The following is a 25,949-nucleotide window of genomic DNA, read 5'->3' on the forward strand; positions in this document are numbered from 1 at the left end:
GCAGACGCTCTTATCCAGAGCGACTTATCCCTCTACCTCTTTCTGTCTCTACCTCTTTCTGTCTCTACCTCTTTCTGTCTATCCCTCTCTACCTCGTTCTGTCTATCCCTCTAACTCTTTCTGTCTATCCCTTTTAACTCTTTCAGTCTATCCATCTACCTCTTTCTGTCTATCCTGTCTATCCTCTACCTCTTTCTGTCTATACCTCTACCTCATTCTGTCTATCCCTCTACCTCTTTCTGTCTATCCCTCTCTACCTTTTTTTGTCTATCCCTCTAACTCTTTCTGTCTATACCTCTAACTCTTTCAGTCTATCCCTCTACCTCATTCTGTCTATCCCTCTACCTCATTCTGTCTATCCCTCTACCTCTTTCTGTCTTCCCTCTACCTCTTTCTGTCTATACCTCTTTCTGTCTATCCCTCTACCTCTTTCTGTCTATCCCTCTCTACCTCTTTCTGTCTATCCCTCTAACTCTTTCAGTCTATCCATCTACCTCATTCTGTCTATCCCTCTACCTCATTCTGTCTATCCCTCTACCTCTTTCTGTCTTCCCTCTACCTCTTTCTGTCTATCCCTCTCTACCTCTTTCTGTCTATCCCTCTACCTCTTTCTGTCTATCCCTCTCTACCTCTTTCTGTCTATCCCTCTAACTCTTTCTGTCTATCCCTCTACCTCTTTCTGTCAATCCCTCTACCTCTTTCTATCTATCCCTCTCTACCTCTTTCTGTCTATCCCTCTAACTCTTTCTGTCTATCCCTCTACCTCTTTCTGTCTATCCCTCTTTACCTCTTTCTGTCTATCCCTCTACCTTATTCTGTCTATTCCTCTAACTCTTTCTGTCTATCCCTCTACCTCTTTCTGTCTATCCCTCTACCTCGTTCTGTCTATCCCTCTCTACCTCGTTCTGTCTATCCCTCTACCTTATTCTGTCTATTCCTCTAACTCTTTCTGTCTATCCCTCTACCTCTTTCTGTCTATCCCTCTACCTCTTTCTGTCTATCCCTCTACCTCTTTCTGTCTATCCCTCGCATTATGTCTATCCCTCTATCTTTCTCTATCCCTCTACCTCTTTATGTCTATCCCTCTACCTCTTTCTGTCTATCCCTCTACCTCTTTCTGTCTATCCCTCTACCGCATTATGTCTATCCCTCTACCTCTTTCTGTCTATCCCTCTACCTTATTCTGTCTATTCCTCTACCTCTTTCTGTCTATCCCTCTACCTTATTCTGTCTATTCCTCTAACTCTTTCTGTCTATCCCTCTACCTCTTTCTGTCTATCCCTCTACCGCATTATGTCTATCCCTCTACCTCTTTCTGTCTACCCCTCTCTACCTCTTTCTTTCTATCCCTCTACTTCTTTCTGTCTATCCCTCTACCTCTTTCGGTCTATCACTCTCTACCTCTTTCTGTCTATCATTCTGCCTCTTTCTGTCTATCCCCCTCTACCTCTTTCTGTCTATCCCTCTCTACCTCATTCTGTCTATCCCTCTACCTCATTCTGTCTATCCCTCTACCTCTTTCTGTCTATCCCTCTACCTCTTTCTGTCTATCCCTCTCTACCTCTTTCTGTCTATCCCTCTAACTCTTTCTGTCTATCCCTCTAACTCTTTCTGTCTATCCTTCTACCTCTTTCTGTCTGTCCCTCTACCTCTTTCTGTCTATCCCTCTACCTCTATCTGTCTATCCCCCTCTACCTCTTTCTGTCTATCCCTCTTTACCTCATTCTGTCTATCCACATTTACATTTACATTTAAGTCATTTAGCAGACGCTCTTATCTTATCCCTCTACCTCTTTCTGTCTCTACCTCTTTCTGTCTCTACCTCTTTCTGTCTATCCCTCTCTACCTCGTTCTGTCTATCCCTCTAACTCTTTCTGTCTATCCCTTTTAACTCTTTCAGTCTATCCATCTACCTCTTTCTGTCTATCCCTCTACCTCTTTCTGTCTATCCCTCTACCTCTTTCTGTCTATACCTCTACCTCATTCTGTCTATCCCTCTACCTCTTTCTGTCTATCCCTCTCTACCTTTTTTTGTCTATCCCTCTAACTCTTTCTGTCTATACCTCTAACTCTTTCAGTCTATCCCTCTAACTCTTTCAGTCTATCCCTCTACCTCATTCTGTCTATCCCTCTACCTCATTCTGTCTATCCCTCTACCTCTTTCTGTCTATCCCTCTACCTCTTTCTGTCTTCCCTCTACCTCTTTCTGTCTATACCTCTTTCTGTCTATCCCTCTACCTCTTTCTGTCTATCCCTCTCTACCTCTTTCTGTCTATCCCTCTAACTCTTTATGTCTATCCCTCTAACTCTTTATGTCTATCCCTCTACCTCTTTCTGTCTATCCCTCTACCTCTTTCTGTCTATCCCTCTACCGCATTATGTCTATCCCTCTACCTCTTTCTGTCTATCCCTCTACCTCTTTCTGTCTATCCCTCTACCGCATTATGTCTATCCCTCTACCTCTTTCTGTCTATCCCTCTCTACCTCGTTCTGTCTATCCCTCTCTACCTCTTTCTGTCTATCCCTCTACCTTATTCTGTCTATTCCTCTAACTCTTTCTGTCTATCCCTCTACCGCATTATGTCTATCCCTCTACCTCTTTCTGTCTATCCCTCTACCTTATTCTGTCTATTCCTCTAACTCTTTCTGTCTATCCCTCTACCTCTTTCTGTCTATCCCTCTACCTCTTTCTGTCTATCCCTCTACCTCTTTCTGTCTATCCCTCTACCACATTATGTCTATCCCTCTACCTCTTTCTGTCTATCCCTCTACCTCTTTCTGTCTATCCCTCTACCTCTTCCTGTCTATCCCTCTACCTCTTTCTGTCTATCCCTCTACCTCTTTCTGTCTATCCCTCTACCTCTTTCTGTCTATCCCTCTACCGCATTATGTCTATCCCTCTACCTCTTTCTGTCTATCCCTCTCTACCTCGTTCTGTCTATCCCTCTCTACCTCTTTCTGTCTATCCCTCTACCTTATTCTGTCTATTCCTCTAACTCTTTCTGTCTATCCCTCTACCTCTTTCTGTCTATCCCTCTACCTCTTTCTGTCTATCCCTCTACCGCATTATGTCTGTCCCTCTACCTCTTTCTGTCTATCCCTCTCTACCTCGTTCTGTCTATCCCTCTCTACCTCTTTCTGTCTATCCCTCTACCTTATTCTGTCTATTCCTCTAACTCTTTCTGTCTATCCCTCTACCTCTTTCTGTCTATCCCTCTACCTCTTTCTGTCTATCCCTCTACCTCTTTCTGTCTATCCCTCTACCTCTTTCTGTCTATCCCTCTACCGCATTATGTCTATCCCTCTACCTCTTTCTGTCTATCCCTCTCTACCTCTTTCCTTCTATCCCTCTACTTCTTTCTGTCTATCCCTCTACCTCTTTCTGTCTATCCCTCTACTTCTTTGTCTATCCCTCTACCTCTTTCTGTCTATCACTCTCTACCTCTTTCTGTCTATCCCTCTACTTCTTTGTCTATCCCTCTACCTCTTTCTGTCTATCACTCTCTACCTCGTTCTGTCTATCCCTCTAACTCTTTCTATCTATCCCCCTCTACCTCTTTCTGTCTATCCCTCTCTACCTCTTTCTGTCTATCCCTCTCTACCTCGTTCTGTCTATCCCTCTAACTCTTTCTATCTATCCCCCTCTAACTCTTTCTGTCTATCCCTCTCTACCTCTTTCTGTCTATCACTCTCTACCTCTTTCTGTGTATCACTCTCTCCCTGTTCTCGGCTCTCTTCAGAGTGAGCTGCTTGGCCTACTCTGATATTTGGCTTCATCCTTCACCACTCTCTCCCTCCTTTCCTCCCTCGCTTCCTTGCGCCATGTCTCCTTCACTCTCTCTTTTTCCTCTCTCCACAGACATGTTCATTCTTCATCTCTCTCCATCTTGCTATCTTCTCTCATCTCTCTTTCTCTCCTTCTACCTGTTTACTCAGGCCAACTGTGCATTTCTAAATCATCTCATCTCCTCTCTTCTCTCCTCTCCCATACTCTCCTCTTCCCCTCCCCATTAGTGACCCTGATATTTTGGTAAATACTGTATGTGAAAGCGAGCCTTAGGAGATTGACTGTGATGAATTACCTACACACTCAACCATCACACACTTTAATAAATCACATTTGGATTGTATATTAACCTAACTCGGAAGCGACATTAACTGCTGGGGCAATAATAATGCTGATAAATCATGACGGTGTCCAAAATGGTACCTTATTCCCTATTTAGTGGACTGTGTAGGGAATATAATGCCATTTGGGACACAGATACTGATAAATCATATTTGATAAGATACAATACTGCTGCCATGTTGCCATATCCAGGTCTCCATTGAGGGCCCAATGTAATGTTTCTGCATGTCATTTGACATTAAGCCAGTAACCGAAGATTGCTGGTTCGAATACCCGAGCCGACAAGGTGAAAACCCTTAACCCTAATTTGCTCCAGGGGCGCTGTCCTACTATGGCTGGACCTGTAAAACAACACATTTCATTGCACCCATCCGGTGTATGTGACATCCGGTGTATGGGCCCTGGTCATTAGTAATGCCCTATGTATGGAATAAGGTGCCTTTTGGGACGCAACCCCAGCTCACAGCAAAATAAATCGATATAGTGCCAAATAATTTTTGGGGCGACTTTTTGGTGCTGTATTTGAATTTTCTATAAAGAACCATGCTCATAAGGTTCTATATGGAACCTTTATGGTGCTATAAAGAAAAATGTCCTACGTTTCTATAAAGAACCATTAATAAAAGGTTCTATACAGCACCAAAAAAAGGTTCCGCTATGGTTACAACCCTTTTTGGGGCTATATAGAACCCTTTTTTATGGTTCTTTATAGAACCTTTTTGGAGAATCTCAAAGGTACTTCATAGATTGTTTTGAAGAACCTTATAGTTTTTTTATTCTAGTCAGCCAAATTATATATTTAAAATTCCATAGGTGTTATTATTGTGATAATTGAAAAGTTTAATCGGGTGTGCTCTTTTAGCATGTAAAATGACACCCTTAAAGCCAAGTTATGCTTGATCCGAAAATGTGGTCGGAAGTTTCGTATGGAGGGTGTGACGCAATTGCGGAGCCTCCGGAGGCATGCAGAGGCCAAATCGAGCTCCGTACCGCATCGCTGTGCGCCTCCCAAATGTTGTAACAATGCGGATGGCTCCGTATAGTTCCGCATTGACATAATTGGTTGATGGTAGGTGGACGGGAGGTCCTATATAAACACAAAAAATATGTCTGCATGATAACAATATGATCTCACCCTGCAGCCTTATTTCACCCTTTCCTGCAGCCTTATCTCACCCTTTCCTGCAGCCTTCTCACCCTCTCCTGCAGCCTTACCTCACTCTCTCCTGCAGCCTTACCTCACCCTCTCCTGCAGCCTTCTCACCCTTTCCTGCAGCCTTACCTCACCCTCTCCTGCAGCCTTACCTCACCCTCTCCTGCAGCCTTACCTCACCCTCTCCTGCAGCCTTACCTCACTCTCTCCTGCAGCCTTACCTCACCCTCTCCTATCTCCCCTCCAAATCCCATAGATAATGCCCAACTCAAACACACACAAGAAGTTATTATCTCACTATACAAGATACTGTTCATCCCAAATGGTACCCTTTTCCATATATCCCTAAAATTCAAATCTAGACCTTTTTTTCTCTTCATTGTTCCCCTCTAATCAGGGACTCATTTAGACCTGGGATACCATGTTTGTGCAATTTATTATCAGGTAGAACAGAAAACCAGCAGCAGTCCGGACTGTGTAGGGTAAGAGTTGAATACGCCTGCCCTATATAGTGCACTACTTTTCACCAGGGCCCATATAAATAGTGTGCTACGGAACTCACAATAGAGGGGTAGTTTGGCCCAACATCATGGGGTAGATGAGGAGCACTTCAACTTCCTGGATCTCCACCAATCATGGTCCTCCGCGTGAATAAGGTCTATTGTGTTGCCTGTGATTGGTTCAATCCCTGTTGTGTTTCTGGAAAGGTTGCTCTACTTTTCCACCCTCGTGTCATCAACTTCTTCTTATTACTATTTTCTTCCTGTTTTCTTCTGTCCATCCAGATCCTGTAGATAAGAAGGAATGAACAGCAGGAGGAGGGACAATCAACCAGCCAACTGTGAAGAAAGAAAGGGCCACCACATCAGTACCTGTGCCCGTATGCCCTCTTAAACTGGGGGACCGGAGGCACAAGAACGAGTCATTCACCATGACATAACTCATTCCCCTATTTTACATGACTTTTTAATTACTTTTTGAATCTTTATTATAATGAAATGATGTCATCTGTCATCAATGAAATCCATCATCAATCAATCTTTATCTCAGAATCTGTCATTCATTAAATGATTCATCGATCAAATTTGAATATGGATGTAAAAAAAAGAAACGTGATAGAGGACTGTAACATATCAAACGGATGCGATACCTGGCAGTCTGTTAGATCTAACTACTACTACTACTACTCCTACTGCTGCTCCTGCTACTACTACTACTACTACTCATATTCCAGCTCCTGCTACTACTTCTACTCCTGCTACTACTCCTATTCCTGCTCCTGCTACTACTACTACCACTACTCCTCCTCCTATTCCTATTCCTACTACTACTACTCATATTCCTACTCCTTCTACTACTCCTACTACTACTCCTATTCCTACTACTACTCCTATTCCTTCTACTACTACTACTACTACTATTCCTACTACTCCTACTTCTATTCCTACTACTCCTCCTCCTATTCCTACTCCTACTACTACTCCTACTACTACTCCTCCTCCTATTCCTACTCCTACTACTACTCCTACTACTACTACAACTCCTATTCCTACTACTACTACTACCACTACTACTACAGTACTACTACTACTACTACTAGCCATGCCCATATTAGCCATATAGTGCCAGAGGAATAAACCTTCTGTTGGAAAGAGTCTAACCTTCCATTATAGAGGCATATATTGAGAATATTAATAATATCCTAAATATAATATCTCTGTTCCATTCCATCTAGAACATTGTGGGAGCGTTCCATCTAACCTTACATTCCATCTAGAACATTGTGGGAGCGTTCCATCTAACCTTAAATTCCATCTAGAACATTGTGGGAGCGTTCCATCTAACCTTAAATTCCATCTAGAACATTGTGGGAGCGTTCCATCTAACCTTAAATTCCATCTAGAGTCTAGAACATTCTGGGAGCATGGGACTGTAAAAATATCAGAACGCCACATTCACCAACCCCAAATAGCTGCACCAGCTCCAGTTTGCAGACGTTAACATTACAGGTTGGGGGTTCCGTATACCACCACCATCCTCTGTTTCTAACAAGCACCATAGAACCGACACAGCATCTTGTCTGTCTGTCTGTCTATCACTAGCTTTGACAGTCTGACATTCAGCAGTGGAAAACAAGACGGAACATGACATCTTCTAGCATTTACTATGCTTCTGTTGATTGCTGCGTGTATGACTGACATGGTCTTTGAAAATATCTTTGACATAGAGGAGGCACATTGCAACATCATGGACTCACACACAGGAGTACATCACAGCATTATACCAAGTTCAGAGTGTCTGCCATATCTTCTTGTCACACATTTCTTGCTGTTTCAGCACCGATAGCTAGTCATGATTAGGGTTGCAAAGGTAGGGTATATTACTGGAAACTTTCTACGTTTACCAGTAAACTACTAGGATGTTGGTATCTTTCAAGGATTTTATGTAATCTATCACAAGACTTCTAGTGCCCCTTTCTAGTGAACCTTTCTAGTGGCCCTACTTTAGATTATTACCGATGTCTAATTACCTCTGGTCTTATCACATGTCAAATATTTGACATAACTAAATAAGGTGATTAAAAAAATATGACAAAGCTGTAAAACAAATATAAACCACAAAGATGAATACCATTGGTTTAAAAATAAGTAAATAAATTGACTCAGTGTAATTCTTTTTACTTTGTCAATATATATATGGTGTCAATGTTTTTGCGTTAAACTGGTGACAGTTGTGAAGAAAAGTGAATAGTTGGAAGAGCTGCAGAGTTAATTGAAAATAATGCCATTGTTCATTAGATGCTTTTTTCATTAATCAGGCTTTTTTGTCTTGAACCATATGGTCTATCTACTAGAAACTCATGGACAATATGGACACAGATATAACAATAAATACTATATATCAATTTATATATACTTTTATTTATATATACATATATATATTAAAGTTATTCAAGTATAAAGTACCAAAGTTAAGATAAATTGCCATACATTTTCTGTTAATTACCCAAATTACTGAAGATTCTGATAACTTTGGTAAATTACAGGTAGCTTTGCAACCCTAGTCTTGATGTCAGCTACTAATACCTTGACACACGCACTCACACACACAGAGGCAGACACACACACACACTTCAAAAGAATTTCATCTCCATCACTCAGCCCTAACAGCTTTGCTTTCATCAGTGAGATAATGCTTGATCATGTCTGATGTTAACATACACACAGAGAGAGAGAGAGAGAGAGAGAGAGAGAGAGACACACACATACACACACACAAGCTCTGACAATGTCTGATGTTCAGAGAGCAGCATCTGTAGCTGCAGACAAAGTCTGTATCCAAAATGACACCCCCTTCCCTATAAAGTGCAGTACTTTTCACTAGAGCCATATGAGCCCTGGTCAAAAGTAGTGCACTGTATAGGGAAGGGGGTGCCACTTGAGACATAGACAAGCTCATTAAAGAGCTCCTTATCAGCACCAACAAGCACTTTGAACTACAGGATGTCTGGTGTCTTTTAATCTTTCAACAGATTGATTATGGTTCCTTCCTCTGTCGTTTCGTTCCAATGCATGCCAGAATCGCTTAGAACTTCACAAACATGGGTTGTGTCCTGAATGGCACCGTATTCCTTAAATAGTTAACTCTATGGGCTCCGGTCAAAAGTAGTGCATTATATAGGGAATAGGGTGCCATTTGGGATGGAATCCTAAAACAGTCAGCCATTTTAATAGTCCTCTCTCTCTCTTTTCTCTACTTATCGTCTTTTAACTAGTCTGTCAATAATTGTATCAAATGAGTTTGCCTTATTTCACATTGTCAAACGTCTTCTTCATTATCTGTTTCTAACAGAGACTTGGGTGTATCGCTTGCAGATTATTTGTAATTTTGAGTATTTACCTACTGTAACGTGATGGCTGATATGTTTTGTTCTATTGATTCACTCTGTTACTCTCTGGGTTTCGGAAAATTGAGCCAAAAGCATTTAATTTTGTTTTCCGATGTTGTTATCAATTATACATCCACAAATGATTCATTTTTAGTGGTTCCATGCTATACAGTACATCCAATGAATAACAGTAAAGTACAGTACAATGAAACTATAAATTACCATGTGAATTGGAGTACAGTACTATTATGAATGAAAATGATGCCTTCATAATTTGGTGTTTTGCTTTGCTTAACAATAATGAGATGAACTAATAAAGTTTAAAGGGGGATGGTCATGCCTCTTGTCTCTCCTTTCTGTTTCTGAGGAAAAGGGGATAGATACCTAGTCAGTTGTACAACTGACTGCATTCAACTGAAATGTGTCTTCCACATTTAACCCAACCCCTCTGAATCAGAGAGGTCCGGAGGGCTGCTTTAATCGACATCCACAGCGCCCGGGGAATAGTTAGTTATCTGCCTTGCTCGGGAGCAGAACAACAGATTTTTACCTTGTCAGCTCAGGGATTCAATCTAGCAACCTTTTCTGTTACTGGCCCAATGCCCCTAGCCGCCAGGCTACATGCCAAGGAATACAAGTGCAAAATGTGGGAGGAAGATGAATTAGGGTGCCCAATTGACAGTCCTGTATCTTCAGAGTAACCAGGCCGTGCTTCTAGCCTGGCTTGAGGGGAAAACCATATGATTTCACAGGTGGAAAAGGTATTTAACATGTGAAATCATGTCAAACCATGTGTTTTGGGAAAATGTCACATGATATTTCTCAGAAAGTTTTACATGTGGATTTTCACTTGATGATATTTCACATGATTACACATGTATTTTTTTAATGTGATTTCACAGGTGATGCTCTGCAAAGCAAAACGAGTCATTAGGATACACACAAACAGTGCTTTTAACTTACATATTAGACACACAGTTACATTGTGTATGTTTATTTAAACAGTAATTATTATTCAACATGTCCACTCACCTGAGATTTGAACTCACAACCTTGTGGTTCACGGCATTCCTTTCTTCCTGCTACAGTACGTCCCCGTGTCTGAGTCAATAACTACATTTAAATGTCCTAATTTTTAAACTTACATATAGTAAATCTCAGCATTTTTTTTTTAAACTCAAAAACTATTATAAAGGGGAGAAATTAATTACTTAAAAATCATACAATGGGATTTTCTGGATTTTTGTTTTAGATTCCGTCTCTCATAGTTGAAGTGTACCTATGATAAAAAATTACAGACCTCTACATGCTTTGTAAGTAGGAAAACCTGCAAAATCGACAGTGTATCAAATACTTGTTCTCCCCACTGTATTTATCATAGTGATTCAGGAGTAACATTAAAACAGAATAATATGGCCCACCAACATTAGACAACTATACAGAAAACCCTCAAATTAAATCAATGATGAGAGAATAGTCAGATTAACTGATAACTAAAATAGCATTCAGAGTGCACTCTTTTGCTAAGATGTGTAGAGGAGCGCTACAGACTTGTGGTGCAGCAGGAAGTTCAGCATACCCACATTTACATTTACATTTAAGTCATTTAGCAGACGCTCTTATCCAGAGCGACTTACAAATTGGTGCATTCACCTTATGACCTCCAGTGGAACAGTAGTGCATCTAAATCTTTTCAGGGGGAGGGGGGGTGAGAGGGATTACTTTATCCTATCCTAGGTATTCCTTAAAGAGGTGGGGTTTCAGGTGTCTCCGGAAGGTGGTGATTGACTCCGCTGTCCTGGCGTCGTGAGGGAGTTTGTTCCACCATTGGGGGGCCAGAGCAGCGAACAGTTTTGACTGGGCTGAGCGGGAACTGTACTTTCTCAGTGGTAGGGAGGCGAGCAGGCCAGAGGTGGATGAACGCAGTGCCCTTGTTTGGGTGTAGGGCCTGATCAGAGCCTGTAGGTACTGAGGTGCCGTTCCCCTCACAGCTCCGTAGGCAAGCACCATGGTCTTGTAGCGGATGCGAGCTTCAACTGGAAGCCAGTGGAGGGAGCGGAGGAGCGGGGTGACGTGAGAGAACTTGGGAAGGTTGAACACCAGACGGGCTGCGGCGTTCTGGATGAGTTGTAGGGGTTTAATGGCACAGGCAGGGAGCCCAGCCAACAGCGAGTTGCAGTAATCCAGACGGGAGATGACAAGTGCCTGGATTAGGACCTGCGCCGCTTCCTGTGTGAGGCAGGGTCGTACTCTGCGGATGTTGTAGAGCATGAACCTACAGGAACGGGCCACCGCCTTGATGTTAGTTGAGAACGACAGGGTGTTGTCCAGGATCACGCCAAGGTTCTTAGCGCTCTGGGAGGAGGACACAATGGAGTTGTCAACCGTGATGGCGAGATCATGGAACGGGCAGTCCTTCCCCGGGAGGAAGAGCAGCTCCGTCTTGCCGAGGTTCAGCTTGAGGTGGTGATCCGTCATCCACACGGATATGTCTGCCAGACATGCAGAGATGCGATTCGCCACCTGGTCATCAGAAGGGGGAAAGGAGAAGATTAATTGTGTGTCGTCTGCATAGCAATGATAGGAGAGACCATGTGAGGTTATGACAGAGCCAAGTGACTTGGTGTATAGCGAGAATAGGAGAGGGCCTAGAACAGAGCCCTGGGGGACACCAGTGGTGAGAGCACGTGGTGTGGAGACGGATTCTCGCCACGCCACCTGGTAGGAGCGACCTGTCAGGTAGGACGCAATCCAAGCGTGGGCCGCGCCGGAGATGCCCAACTCGGAGAGGGTGGAGAGGAGGATCTGATGGTTCACAGTATCGAAGGCAGCCGATAGGTCTAGAAGGATGAGAGCAGAGGAGAGAGAGTTAGCTTTAGCAGTGCGGAGCGCCTCCGTGATACAGAGAAGAGCAGTCTCAGTTGAATGACTAGTCTTGAAACCTGACTGATTTGGATCAAGAAGGTCATTCTGAGAGAGATAGCGGGAGAGCTGGCCAAGGACGGCACGTTCAAGAGTTTTGGAGAGAAAAGAAAGAAGGGATACTGGTCTGTAGTTGTTGACATCGGAGGGATCGAGTGTAGGTTTTTTCAGAAGGGGTGCAACTCTCGCTCTCTTGAAGACGGAAGGGACGTAGCCAGCGGTCAGGGATGAGTTGATGAGCGAGGTGAGGTAAGGGAGGAGGTCTCCGGAAATGGTCTGGAGAAGAGAGGAGGGGATAGGGTCAAGCGGGCAGGTTGTAGGGCGGCCGGCCGTCACAAGACGCGAGATTTCATCTGGAGAGAGAGGGGAGAAAGAGGTCAGAGCACCAAATCCAGAGAAAAAATCCAGAGATTTGGGGTCAGTACTAAGGGCTCTATCCAATCAAATCCACATAGCAGGTGTTGGTAGTGGAACTTTGTTAAAACAGAAATTATACAAATCCTCATTATTGCATTTCATAATTTTTCAGGTATACCGTAATTATCGTTCTGAACATCTAACTGGAGTTGGGCGGGTGTGGCTTTGTGACAATGATTGCAAGTGCAGCTACATGCCGATTTGACGGCTCCAACAGTTCAACCTCTAACACCACCAAAACATCCGCGACGTTGGTGTCAGCTATGATCTGACTGATTCTAGGCCTAAGTGATCATGTCAAATGGAATCATATTTTCATTGATTAAAGATTTTTACACTATTTTAGCTGAACAGCATACCACTTACTATAAAACCCCCATATAATTTAATTCCCTTACAAAATAAACGTGATTATTATTAACACTGTGATTATTATTTGACCTTGCTGGTAATCTATGAATGTTTGAACATCTTGAAGAACAATCTGGCCTTAATGGCCATGTACTCTTATAATCTCCATCCGGCACAGCCAGAAGAGGACTGGCCACCCCTCAGAGCCTGGTTCCTCTCTAGGTTTCTTCCTAGGTTCCTGCCTTTCTAGGGAGTTTTTCCTAGCCACCGTGCTTCTACACCTGCATTGCTTGCTGTTTGGGGTTTTAGGCTGGGTTTCTGTATAGCACTTTGTGACATCTGCTGATGTCAAAAGGGCTTTATAAATAAATGTAATTGATTGATTGATGTGAAGTTTGCAGTTGAAATCGGTTTTCACATGTTGAGCTGAAATTTTCAATAGCTTTTTCACATGTGGAATAGCTTTTTCACATGTGAAAAACTTTCACAGGAAAATCTCCTGTAAGGATTCTACAAAACAGAGCCCTATACTACGAATGTAGTTTAAGTAGTTAGGGAGGTAACTTCGTTCAACTCTGAGTTCAACTTGGTATAACCCGTACCACGAAAGTGGCTCACCTTTTAGCCAGGTACATTTCTATGGCAAGAAATCCTTCAGAACTAACATGCTCAGGGGCAGACAAACTAACATCTTACAAACTAACAATCTTACATTTATCCTGAATGAAGTGTCTGAGCCCTGAGTTGAGGACCAATTAAATCGGATTCTATCCTTCTCACAAAGACTGAGTCATCATCCACTTCATTTGTGTTTCTGTTTGTTAAAAAATAGTCATGTTAAAATACCTATCACATTACACATTCAGTCATGTGTAATGCATTGTAAAACATTTGTATGACTTAATACAAGGATCTTATTGAACGGGAGTGGATAAAAAGGTGCTGGTTTTCTCAGGGGTCCCTAAAACATTAAACTACACGAATTACAATGTCATACTCATGTCATAACACTAGCTAGCTGGCTGGCTAATGTTAGCTAGTCAGCTAACTTGCTAAATAGTGATTTTCGAAAAATTAACTTTATGACAAAAAAAGAAGCACCATCCTTTCTCTACATTAACTAACATATTCCTCTCAATTCTGCCTTTTTTCTTAACTCGTTATGACGTTATAACAACTTACATTTGCTTCCACCGTAATGTTTTGTCAGCCATCTTTGCTGAAGAAAGTCACCAGCGACAGGTGCCTCGCGTCAAATTCGTCATTGAAACCACTCGATGTGATTGGTCATATAAAAACCTTGGAAGCCAAATGCATAATGAGTGCTCTAACTCCCCCTTGTGGTGGTCTGGAGCAATGAAGCAGTCACATTGGGTACCTCTATGTCCTGCGGTGTAAGCTCGCAACTTTTAAAGGAGGAACCACTGTATGTATATTGAGCACACCAAAGACAGCATTAACGATAAGTAATCAAATAAAGACGGCACTTCTAAAAGCCTTTTTCACATAATAGAATTGGCAAGATAACTTTTCTTTAATTTTGATTTCGGCACAAATTAAAATGTTGCTCTGACTTGCCCATGAATTGATGTTTCAGCATTGTCTCAATGAAGAGTTTGGCGTTTGTCTAACCACATGCGACATGCACGCGCAGTTACAAGCCTGCTAGAGTTAGCCACAAATGAATGAGCAATATCCACCAACGTAGTATGGATGAAGCCTGAGCTGGAATAGTAAGCTAACTGAAACTGGCTAGCTTTAGAAAACCCTAAATAGATCTACCTTGCTTTGTAGCATACCTCTCAGGATCAATGAGTTAACCCGCCAACGTTGATAAACAACCAGAAATAACTGTTGATTTTATGAACCTAGAAAATATATATATATTTGTGGTTTTGGTTGTTGAGTCAAGCTTACCTTAAAAAAAAGTTATTTTAGAATATTTAGGCAAGTTAGCTGGCTAACTCCTGGATCCTGCTTTGTAGTATATAGTATACCCCTCTGGCCTGCCTCAGATGAGAGTGGTTATCTGCTTGGTCCTCGTCTGGGGCTTTGTAGTATATAGTATACCCCTCTGGCCTGCCTCAGATGAGAGTGGTTATCTGCTTGGTCCTCGTCTGGGGCTTTGTAGTATATAGTATACATCTGGCCTGCCTCAGATGAGAGTGGTTATCTGCTTGGTCCTCGTCTGGGGCTTTGTAGTATATAGTATACCCCTCTGGCCTGCCTCAGATGAGAGTGGTTATCTGCTTGGTCCTCGTCTGGGGCTTTGTAGTATATAGTATACCCCTCTGGCCTGCCTCAGATGAGAGTGGTTATCTGCTTGGTCCTCGTCTGGGGCTTTGTAGTATATAGTATACCCCTCTGGCCTGCCTCAGATGAGAGTGGTTATCTGCTTGGTCCTCGTCTGGGGCTTTGTAGTATATAGTATACATCTGGCCTGCCTCAGATGAGAGTGGTTATCTGCTTGGTCCTCGTCTGGGGCTTTGTAGTATATAGTATACCCTCTGGCCTGCCTCAGATGAGAGTGGTTATCTGCTTGGTCCTCGTCTGGGGCTTTGTAGTATATAGTATACCCCTCTGGCCTGCCTCAGATGAGAGTGGTTATCTGCTTGGTCCTCGTCTGGGGCTTTGTAGTATATAGTATACCCCTCTGGCCTGCCTCAGATGAGAGTGGTTATCTGCTTGGTCCTCGTCTGGGGCTTTGTAGTATATAGTATACATCTGGCCTGCCTCAGATGAGAGTGGTTATCTGCTTGGTCCTCGTCTGGGGCTTTGTAGTATATAGTATACCCCTCTGGCCTGCCTCAGATGAGAGTGGTTATCTGCTTGGTCCTCGTCTGGGGCTTTGTAGTATATAGTATACCCTCTGGCCTGCCTCAGATGAGAGTGGTTATCTGCTTGGTCCTCGTCTGGGGCTTTGTAGTATATAGTATACCCCTCTGGCCTGCCTCAGATGAGAGTGGTTATCTGATTGGTCCTCGTCTGGGGCTTTGTAGTATATAGTATACCCCTCTGGCCTGCCTCAGATGAGAGTGGTTATCTGCTTGGTCCTCGTCTGGGGCTTTGTAGTATATAGTATACCCCTCTGGCCTGCCTCAGATGAGAGTGGTTATCTGCTTGGTCCTCGTCTGGGGCTTTGTAGTATATAGTATACCCCTCTGGCCTGCCTCAGATGAGAGTGGTTATCTGCTTGGTCCTCGTCTGGGGCTTTGTAGTATATAGTATACCCCTCTGGCCTGCCTCAGATGAGAGTGGTTATCTGCTTGGTCCTCGTCTGGGGCTTGACATCACACAGATACAGACACCTACATTAACTTTCAGTTTGATTCTCCAAGCTTGCAACTAGTCTGTCTATCTGACTTATAGCTTGTCCACAGGTCAGTACGATGAGTGGATATTTCAATTTGCAAATTCAAACTAAACTCCTCACAAAGAGTCAATTATTTTACTTACTGTCACACTTTATTTGGATAGCCTGGATAGTCCATTTGTAGATCCTCTACAGATGGTCATACTATCAAAACAAATCAATAAAATTGTATTTGTCACATGCTTCGTAAACAACAGGTGTAGACTAACAGTGAAATGTAGAGAGAAAAATTAGTAACAATAACTTGTCTACCGTATATGAACGGGGTACCAGTACCGAGGAGATTTGTAGGGGTACGAGGTAATTGAGGTCGATACAGTGCATTCTGAAAATATTCAGACCCCTTCACTTTTTCCACATTTTGTTACATTATAGCCTTAACCTAAAAGGGATTCAATTAATTATTTTCCTCATCATTCTACACACAATATCCCATAATGATGGAGCAAAAACGTTTTTAGACATTTTTGCAATTTCATAATAAAAAAAAACAGAAATACCTTATTTACATGACCCTTTGCTATGAGATTCAAAATTGAACTACCTGTGGTAAATTCAATTGATTGGACATGATTTTGAAAGGCAGACACCTCTCCATATAAGGTCCCACAGTTGACAGTGCATGTCAGAGCAAAAACCAAGCCATGAGGTCAAAGGAATTGTCCACAGAGCTCCGAGACAGAATTGTGTCAAGGCACAGATCTGGGGAAGGGTACCAAAAAATGTCTGCAGCATTGAAGGTCCCCAAGAACACAGTGGCCTCCATCATTCTTAAATGGAAGAAATTTGGAACCACCAAGACTCTTCCTAGAGCTTGCCACCTGGCCAAACTGAGCAATAAGTGGAGAAGGGCCTAGGTCAGGGAGGTGAGCAAGAACCCAATGGTCACTCCAGATTGGAGATGGGAGAACCTTCCAGAAGGACAACCATCTCTGCAGCACTCCACCAATCAGGACTTTATGGTAGTGTGGCCAGACGGAAGCCACTCCTCAGTAAAAGGCACATGACAACCCGCTTGGAGTTTGCCAAAAGGCACCCAAAGAACTCTCAGACCATGAGAAACAAAATTCTCTGATCTGATGAAACCAAGATTGAACTATTTGGTCTGAATGCCAAGAGTAACGTCTGGAGGACACCTGGCACCAGCCCTACGATGAAGCATGGTGATGGCAGCTTCATGCTGTGGGGATGTTGTTCAGCGACAGGGACTGGGAGAGTAGACAGGATAGAGGGAGAAATGAATGGAGAGAGATCCTTGCAGAGAGATCCTTGATGACAATCTGCTCCAGAGAGATCCGGCTTCGTGACAATTCTCTGAATGACTTTGAGTGGCCCAGCCAGAGCCCGGACTTGAACTCGATCAAACATCTCTGGAGAGACCTGAAAAAAGCTGTGCAGAGACGCTGCTCATCCAACCTGACAGAGCTTGAGAGGATCTGCAGAGAAGAATGGGAGAAACTCCCCAGATACAGGTGTGCCAAACTTGTAGTATCATACCCAAGAAGACTCAAGGCTGTAATCTCTGCCAAAGGTGCTTCAACAAAGTACTGACTAAATGTTCAGAATACTTATGTAAATGTGATATTTCAGATGTTTATTTTTAATACATCTGGAAAATTTTCAAAAAAACTGTTTTTGCTTTATCATTTTGGGGTATTATGTGTAGATTGATGAGGGTAGAAAACTACTGAATCCATTTTTGAATAAGGTTTTAACGTAAATCAGGTGTCAAGGGGTCTGAATACTTTCTTAAGTACATGATTCAATATTTGTTATTTAATAGTTTTAATGTCTTCACAATTATTCTACAATGTAGAAAATAGAAAAAAATTAAGAAAAACAAGTAGGTGTGTCCAAACTTTTGACGGGTACTGTATGGACATATAGGTAGGGATAAAGTAACTAGGCAACCGGATAGATAATTAACAGTAACAGCAGTGTACAGTATTTGATGAGTCAAAACAGTTAGTGCAAAAAGGGTCAATGCAGATATTCCGGGTAGCTATTGGTTAACTGTTTAACTAAGTATTTAGCAGTCTTATAGCTTGGGGGTAGAAGCTGTTCACGGTCCTGTTGGTTCCAGATTTGGTGTAAATCAAATCAAATCAAAATGTATTTGTCACATGCGCCGAGTACAACAGGTGTAGGTAGACCTTACCATGAAATGCTTACTTACAGGCCCTTAACCAACAATGCAGTATAAGAAAGAGTTAAGAAAATATTAACCAAATAAACTAAAGTAAAAAAATATAAAAAGTAACACAACAAAATAACAATAACGAGGCTATATACAGGGGCTACCAGGACCGAGTCAATGTGCGGGGGTACAGGTTAGTCGTGGTAATTTGCACATGTAGGTAGGGGTAAAGTGACTATGCATAGATAATAAACAGAAAGTAGCAACAGTGTAAAAACAAATGGGGGGGTCAATGTAAATATTCTGGTGGCCATTTGATTAAAAGGCTGTTAAGGAGCCTTTTGGTCCTAAACTTGGCGCTCCGGTACCGGTAACTTTTTGAGGATATGAGGGCCCATGACAAATTTTTTCAGCTTCCTGAGGGCGAAGAGACGTTACCGTGCCCTCTTCACATTATTGTGCCCTCTTCACGTTGTCGTGCCCTCTTCAAGGAACTTGAAGCTCTCGACCTACTCCACTAGAGCCCCGTCGATGTGGATGAGGGCATGGTCAGCCCTCCATTTCCTAAAGTCCACGATCAGCTCCTTTGTCTTGCTGACGTTGAGGGAGAGGTTGTTGTCCTGGCACCACACTGCCGGGTCTCTGACCTCCTCCCTGTAGGCTGTCTCCACATCGTTGGTGATCAGGTTTACCACCGGTGTGTCGTCGGCAAACTCAATGATGGTATTGGAGTGATGGGCGGCCACACAGTCATATGGGTGAACAGGGAGTACAGGAGGGAACTAAGCATGCACCCCTGAGGGACCCCTATGTTGAGGGTCAGCATAGTGGCTGTGTTGTTGCTACCCTCACCACCTGGGGCATCTGTGGATCTCATGGGGCGGTATGCAAATTGGAGTGGGCCCAGAGTGTCTGAGATGATGGTGCTGATGTGAGCCATAACCAGCCTTTCGAATCATTTCATGGCTACAGATGTGAGTGCTACGGGGCGATAGTCATTTAAACAGGTTACCTTGGTGTTCTTGGGAAAGGGACTATGGTGGTCTGCTTGAAACATTAAGGTATTACAGCCCCAGTCAGGGAGAGGTTGAAATTGTCCGTTTAAACACTTGCTGGCTGTTCCGCGCATGCTCTGAGTACGCGTCCTGGTAAACCGTCTGGCCCTGCGGTCTTGTGAATGTTAACGTGTTTAAAGGTCTTACATCAGCTACGGAGAGCGTGATCACACAGTCAGAAACAACTGGCACTCTCATGCATTGTTCAGTGTTGCTAGCCTCCAAGCGAGGATAGAAGGTATTTAGCTCATCTTGAAGGCTCGCGTTATTGGGCAGCTCGTGGCTGGGTATCCGTTTGTAATCTGTGATAGTTTGCAAGCCCTGCCACATCCGACAAGCATCAGAGCATATGTAGTAGGACCCGATCTTGGTCCTGTATTGACGATTTGCCTGTTTGATGGATTTCTTATAAGTGTCTGGAGTAGTGTCTTATGCCTTGAAAGCGGCAGCTCTAGCCTTTAGCTCAGTGCAGATTTAGCCTGTAATCCATGGTTTCTGTTTGGGATATGTACGTACGTCACTGTGGGGACAACGTCGTCAATGCACTTATTAATGAAGCCGGTGCCATCGGATGAATCCCGGAGCATATTCCAGTCTGTGCTAGCCAAACAGTCCTATAGCTTAGCATCCGCTTCATCGAACCACTTCCGTGTTGAGCACATCGCTGGTACTTCCTGTTTGAGTTTTTGCTTGTAATTAGGAATCAGGAGGATAGAGTTATGGTCAGATTTGTCAAATGGAGGATGAGGGAGAGATTTGTATGCATCTCTGTGTGTGGAGTAAAGGTAATATAGAGTTTTTTCGCCTCTAATGGTTCAGGTGAAATGCTGGTAGAAATTGTAACAATACAGAGGCGGATGCAAGATGCAAGCAACGATGGTTTAATGAATACAGGTTACAGCAGCAACAGGACAGACAGACTGTACTCAGACGGAATCCGACCCAGGGACTAGGGCGCATTCTCCTATGTGAGCGTGCTGAGAAACCCAGGGGAGAGTGTCCGGATGGGTAGGAAGGAGCACAGCAGATAATCCACACAAGGGCGGCGAGAGATGAGCACGGACACACAACACAACCTCAGGGAAGTAACAACGATCTGACAACAAGAAACACTGGTTACAGAACATATAAAGGGAAGATAAGTGATTCCAGCTGGCGCAGACAATCAGGCCGAGATTGGGAACCACGCCCACACAAACACGGGAGAGAGAGAGAGAGAGAGAGAGAGAGAGAGAGAGAGAGAGAGAGAGAGAGAGAGAGAGAGAAAAGGAAAAGGAGGCAGTGGATTCATGAACCGTGACAGAAATGGGGTAAAACAGATTTCAGTTTTCCTGCATTAAAGTCCCCGGTCACAAGGAGCGCCACATCTGGGTGAGCATTTTCTTGTAGATAGTTAGTTGAAATGTTACTGATAGTCTGTAGAGCATCTACAGATGGACTAGCAAACTAAAGTGTTACCTTACAAATGTGATAACACCCTTTACAAGCACAAACGCCCAACTACAATGTTATTTATGTTTAAGTAGAAAATAGCAGCAAATAACCTCGGACAACATCATCAACCTCAACCGCATGGCATTTCCGGTGGCACACACACACACACACAGACACACACACACACACACACACACACAGACACACACACACACACACCGACACACACCGACACACACCGACACGCACACACACACACACACACACACACACACACACACACACACACACACACACACACACACACACACACACACACACACTCCGGTTGTACTGTAGTAATTACTGTGCTGATAACCTGTCCTCTGGGTCCTGGCTCTAGGCTGTGAGTTATGTCTTTAGTAGTAAATTATTTGTGGCCTAAGTGCCTCTTGATCCACCAGTATAGCCTCATTTATACCTGGCGCTAACATGGGTCCTTTCTACTGATCATGTCCACATTCTGATTTTGCCCACATTTCCAGAAATATGTCTACACATGGTATTAAAATGTGTCTACCGGTTTGCAAATTATTTGACAGCAATTCTTTCAAAATAAATGTATTTCTTCATTTTAGGACACATATTTATTCCATAAGTCAATAGTGCCACCTGTCAAAGATTTTAGAAGGTGGGATAGTGATGATTTCAGTCAGGGATGGACAACTTTGATTGGGGTGGAGGCCACAAAAAAATCTGAATTCATCATGAGGGGTCGCAGTTGCTCGCGGATCTGCGTACTCACATTCAGAAACATATTCTATTCTTATTTACAAAATTATTAACACCCCTGTTTTCAATACCTTTCAATAGCTTACCATTCGAGGATAACAACACTGAGCCTTTTTCTCAAATATTTTATGAGTTGGACAACACATTGAGAGGGATACAGAATCATTCCTGATCCTTGATATCCTTCATCAAACCAATGGTTTTCAATGTGTTTTATGTCTGGAGACTAACCATTATTAGTGGATGTTGATGTGTGATTAGTGTTACTGTCTTGCTGGAAGATTGCAGCCAAGTTTCAGCCTCCTGGCAGAGGCAACCAGGTTTTTGGCTAAAATGTCCTGGCACTTGGGTAAAGTTCATAATGCCATGGAGAAATAGTCTAAGATCACTCCCAATGTGTTCAACTCATAAAACATTTTAGAAAAAGGCTAGGTACTGTTATCCTCGCATGGTGAGGTTTTGAAAGGTATTGAAAGCAGGGGTGTCAATAATTTTGTAAATAAGAATGGAATATATTTCTGAACACTTCTAAATTAATGTGGATGCTACCAAAATTATGGATAGTCCTGAATGAATTGTGAATCATACCACCAAAAAATGCTTACCTCCCCTGTTATTGTAATGGGTATGATTAGATTACAATGAGGGTCTTGAGGGTATGATATTTGTGCATCTAACTTTCTCACATAATCATGATTCACAATTAATTCAGGACTATCCATAATCATGGTAGCAGCCAGATTAATGTAGAAGTGTTTAGAAACATATGCTATTCTTATTTACAATACAAGTGACTCCAAATTACACAATACATTATCCAAAACACAACCAAAACAAACTGCAAATGCATCCAACAAGTTTGTAGAGTCATAAGCTTGGTGTAGTCATTGCGTGCCAGGAATATGGAAACAAATTCTAAACTTTTAACTAAATGATATGCACTGTAAGTGAATTTCTCTCAAATAAATGACACCTTCAAATGGGGGGACTAGATACATAAAGGGCATTCATTTATAAACGGTAAAACAGATATGTATGAAAATACCCTCAAATAAAATGTGACATTCTGTACTGTTGCTGATTTGATCTCAAATCTTAAATGCTGGAATATGGAGACAAATTAGTTTAAGTTTCCCTGTCCAAAGAAATATGTACACTCTTAGAAAAAAAAATATTTGTGGAGGGATAGGATTCTACCAAGGACCATTTTGATCTGAAGAACCCTTTTCGGAAGACAAGGGTTCTTTCAAAGGCAAAGGGTTCTACCTAGAACAATATTAGGAGAAGCACCTTCGGCAGTGATAACAGCTGGGTAAATCTCTAAGAGTTTTATATACCTGGATTATTCTTTTTTAAATTCTTCAAGTTCTATCAACTTGGTTGTTGATCATTGCTAGACAACTATTTTCAGGTCTTGTAGATTTAAGTCAAAACTTTAACTTGGCCACTCAGGAACATGTCTTCTTGGTAAGCAACTCCAGTGTAGACTTGGCCTTGTGTTAAAGGTTATTGTCCTGCTGAAAGGTGAATTAATCTCCCAGTGTCTGGTGGAAAGCAGACTGAACCTGGTTTTCCTGAAGGTGGTTAGCTCCATTCCAATTCTTTTTATCCTGAAAAACTCACCAGTCCTTAACGATTACAAGCATACTCATAACATGATGCAGCCATCACTTTGCTTGAAAATGTGGAGAGTGGTTCTCAATAATGTGTTGGATTGGATTTGCCCCAAACACTGTGTTCAGGACAAAAAGTGAATTGCTTTGCCACATTTTTGCAGTATTACTTTACTGCCTTTTTGCAAACAGGATGCATGTTTTGGAATAGTTTTATTCTGTACAGGCTTTCTTCTTTACACTTTACACTTCTTTACACTGTAAATTGGGTTAGTTTTGTGGAGTAACTACAATGTTGTTGATCCAGCCTCAGTTTTCTCCTATCACAGCCAATAAACCCTGTAACTGTTTTAAGGTCCCCATTGGCCTCATGGTGAAATCGCTGAGCGGCTTCCTTCCTCTTCGGCAACTGAGTTAGGAAGGACGCCTGTATCTTTGTAGTGACTGAGTGTGTTGATACACCATCCAAAGTGTAATTAATAACTTCACCATGCTCAAAGGGATATTCAATGTCTGCTTTTTTTGTGTATTTTTCTCCCCAATTTCATGGTATCCAATTGGTAGTAGTTACAGTCTTGTTTCATCGCTGCAACTCCCGTACGGACTCGGGAAAGGCGAAGGTCGAGAGCCATGCGTCCTCTGAAACACAACCCAACCACGCCACACTGCGGCTTGACACAATGCCCATCCACCCGGAAGCCAGCCGCACCAATGTGTCGGAGGAAACACAGTACACCTGGCGTGCACTGTGCCCAGCCCGCCACAGGAGTTGCTAGTACGCGATGAAACAAGGATATCCCTGCCGGCCAAACCCTCCCCTAACCCGGAAGATGCTGGGCAAATTGTGCGCCGCCCCATGGGCCTCCCGATCGTGGCCGGCTGCAACAGAGCCTGGTCTCAAACCCAGAATCTCTAGTGGCACAGCTAGCATTGCGATGCAGTGCCGTAGACCACTGCACCACTCGGGAGGCCAATGTCTGCTTTTTTAATTATTGTCCATCTATAGGTGCCTTTCTTTCCAAGGCATTGGAAAACCTCCTGGGTCTTTGTGATGGAATCTGTGTTTTAAATTCACTGCTTGACTGAGGGACCGTTCAGATAATTGTATGTGTGGGGTACAGAGATGAGGTATCATGTTAAACACTATTATTGCACACAGAGTGAGGCCATGCAACTTATTAAGTGACTTGTTAAGCAAATGTTGACTTCTGAAGTTATTTAGGCTTGCCATAACAAAGGGTTTGAGTACTTATTGACTCAAGACATTTCAGCTTTTCATTTTAGTAAAAGAAATTGAAAAACATACTTACACTTTGACATTATGGGGTATTGTGTGTATGCCAGTGACACAAAAAATCTTAATTGAATCCATTCAGGCTGTAACACAAAAATGTCAAGGAGTGTGAATACTTTCTGAATGCACTGTACATGGTAACATAACGTCTGTCAATGTCAACAGATTCTGGGATGTGACAACTAACGAGGAACTTTATTCCGGTGTGATGATTTTACGTCACTGATCCTTTGGACACATCACACTTTCACAGGTGTTTGCACAGATTCGCCCGACATCGCTGCTCATTCTAGTATCTTTTGTCATAGATCTCCCCGCAGAGTCTAATCGGGCATCTGACGTAATTTTGCAAGATTTTAGTTCTGGGTTTCCGAGATTAACGATACCCTAACAATAAACATCCATATCTATAACATAGACCCGTTATTTTCATGGTTTATTCCACCATGAATGTTTTGGCCCTCTGTACTACTTCTATAACAGCACTGTTACTGAGGTCGCTGGAGAACTGAACAGAAATAATGAGCTTACTGTGGCATTGTGTCACTCGCTAAGACAAAATGCATGCAGAGAGACAGAAATTAAGAATGCTTGGTGCGTTCAAACTTGCACCATGTCACTATTTGTAGAATAAAATAGTATTAGATTGGGTGTTAGGGTAGCTTCAGCCAAATCACATGCAGAGGGAGGAATGCAGAATAATGGACAATTCATGAATGAAGTCCGCTTTCAAACCAGCACAATACCACTGTTTGCAGAATTATAAGTAGCATGTGTCGTACATTAGATGTTAGGTTTGACACACTGACTGGCGCATTCATGACACTGACTATAAAAAACTCTGTAGCTCAGCCTAAGCCTAGCAAATGCAGTGCTCCCAGGCAACTACACAAAACAAGATCCCACAACCAACAGGTGGGAAAGGCTGCCTATGTATGATCTAATTGGGAACCATACCAGGCCAACCTAGAAATAAAGAAACTAGAATGCCCACCCTAGTCACACCCCGACCTAACCCAAAATAGAGAATACAGGATCTCTAAGGTCAGGCCCCCCCCCCCCCCGTGGATCGTCGCCGGAGGAACTGGACAGTGGATCGTCGCCGGAGGAACTGGACCGTAGATCGTCGCCCGGAGGCTCCGGACTGGGAACCGTGGCTAGAGGCTCCGGACTGGGAACAGTGGCTGGAGGCTCCGGACTGGGAACAGTGGCTGGAGGCTCCGGATTGGGAACCGTCGCTGGAGGCTCTGGACTGCAGACCGTCGCTGGAGGCTCTGGACTGCAAACGGTAGCTGGAGTCCTGGTGCGTGGAGCTGGCACAGGGCGTACCGGGCTGTGGAGGCGCACTGGAGGTCTGGAGTGTAGAGCTGGCACAATGTGTCCAAGACAGATGACAACCTTCGCACGGAAA

General features: G+C 43.0%; 1 protein-coding gene across 1 annotated transcript in view; it reads left to right on the top strand.

The window, feature by feature from the left end:
* macrod2 (mono-ADP ribosylhydrolase 2) overlaps positions 1–9,508 on the top strand; it is a 1,232,546-nt gene extending 1,223,038 nt beyond the window's left edge. The window contains exon 17 of the mRNA XM_029640037.2: positions 6,068–9,508. Within this exon, the coding sequence (XP_029495897.1) occupies positions 6,068–6,090 (23 nt within the window). The 3' untranslated portion in view covers positions 6,091–9,508. The remainder of the gene's footprint in view (positions 1–6,067) is intronic.
* The last annotated feature ends 16,441 nt before the right edge of the window (positions 9,509–25,949 follow it).

Source organism: Oncorhynchus nerka, linkage group LG28, assembly GCF_034236695.1.
Source record: "Oncorhynchus nerka isolate Pitt River linkage group LG28, Oner_Uvic_2.0, whole genome shotgun sequence".
In the NCBI taxonomy this organism is placed as follows: domain Eukaryota; kingdom Metazoa; phylum Chordata; class Actinopteri; order Salmoniformes; family Salmonidae; genus Oncorhynchus; species Oncorhynchus nerka.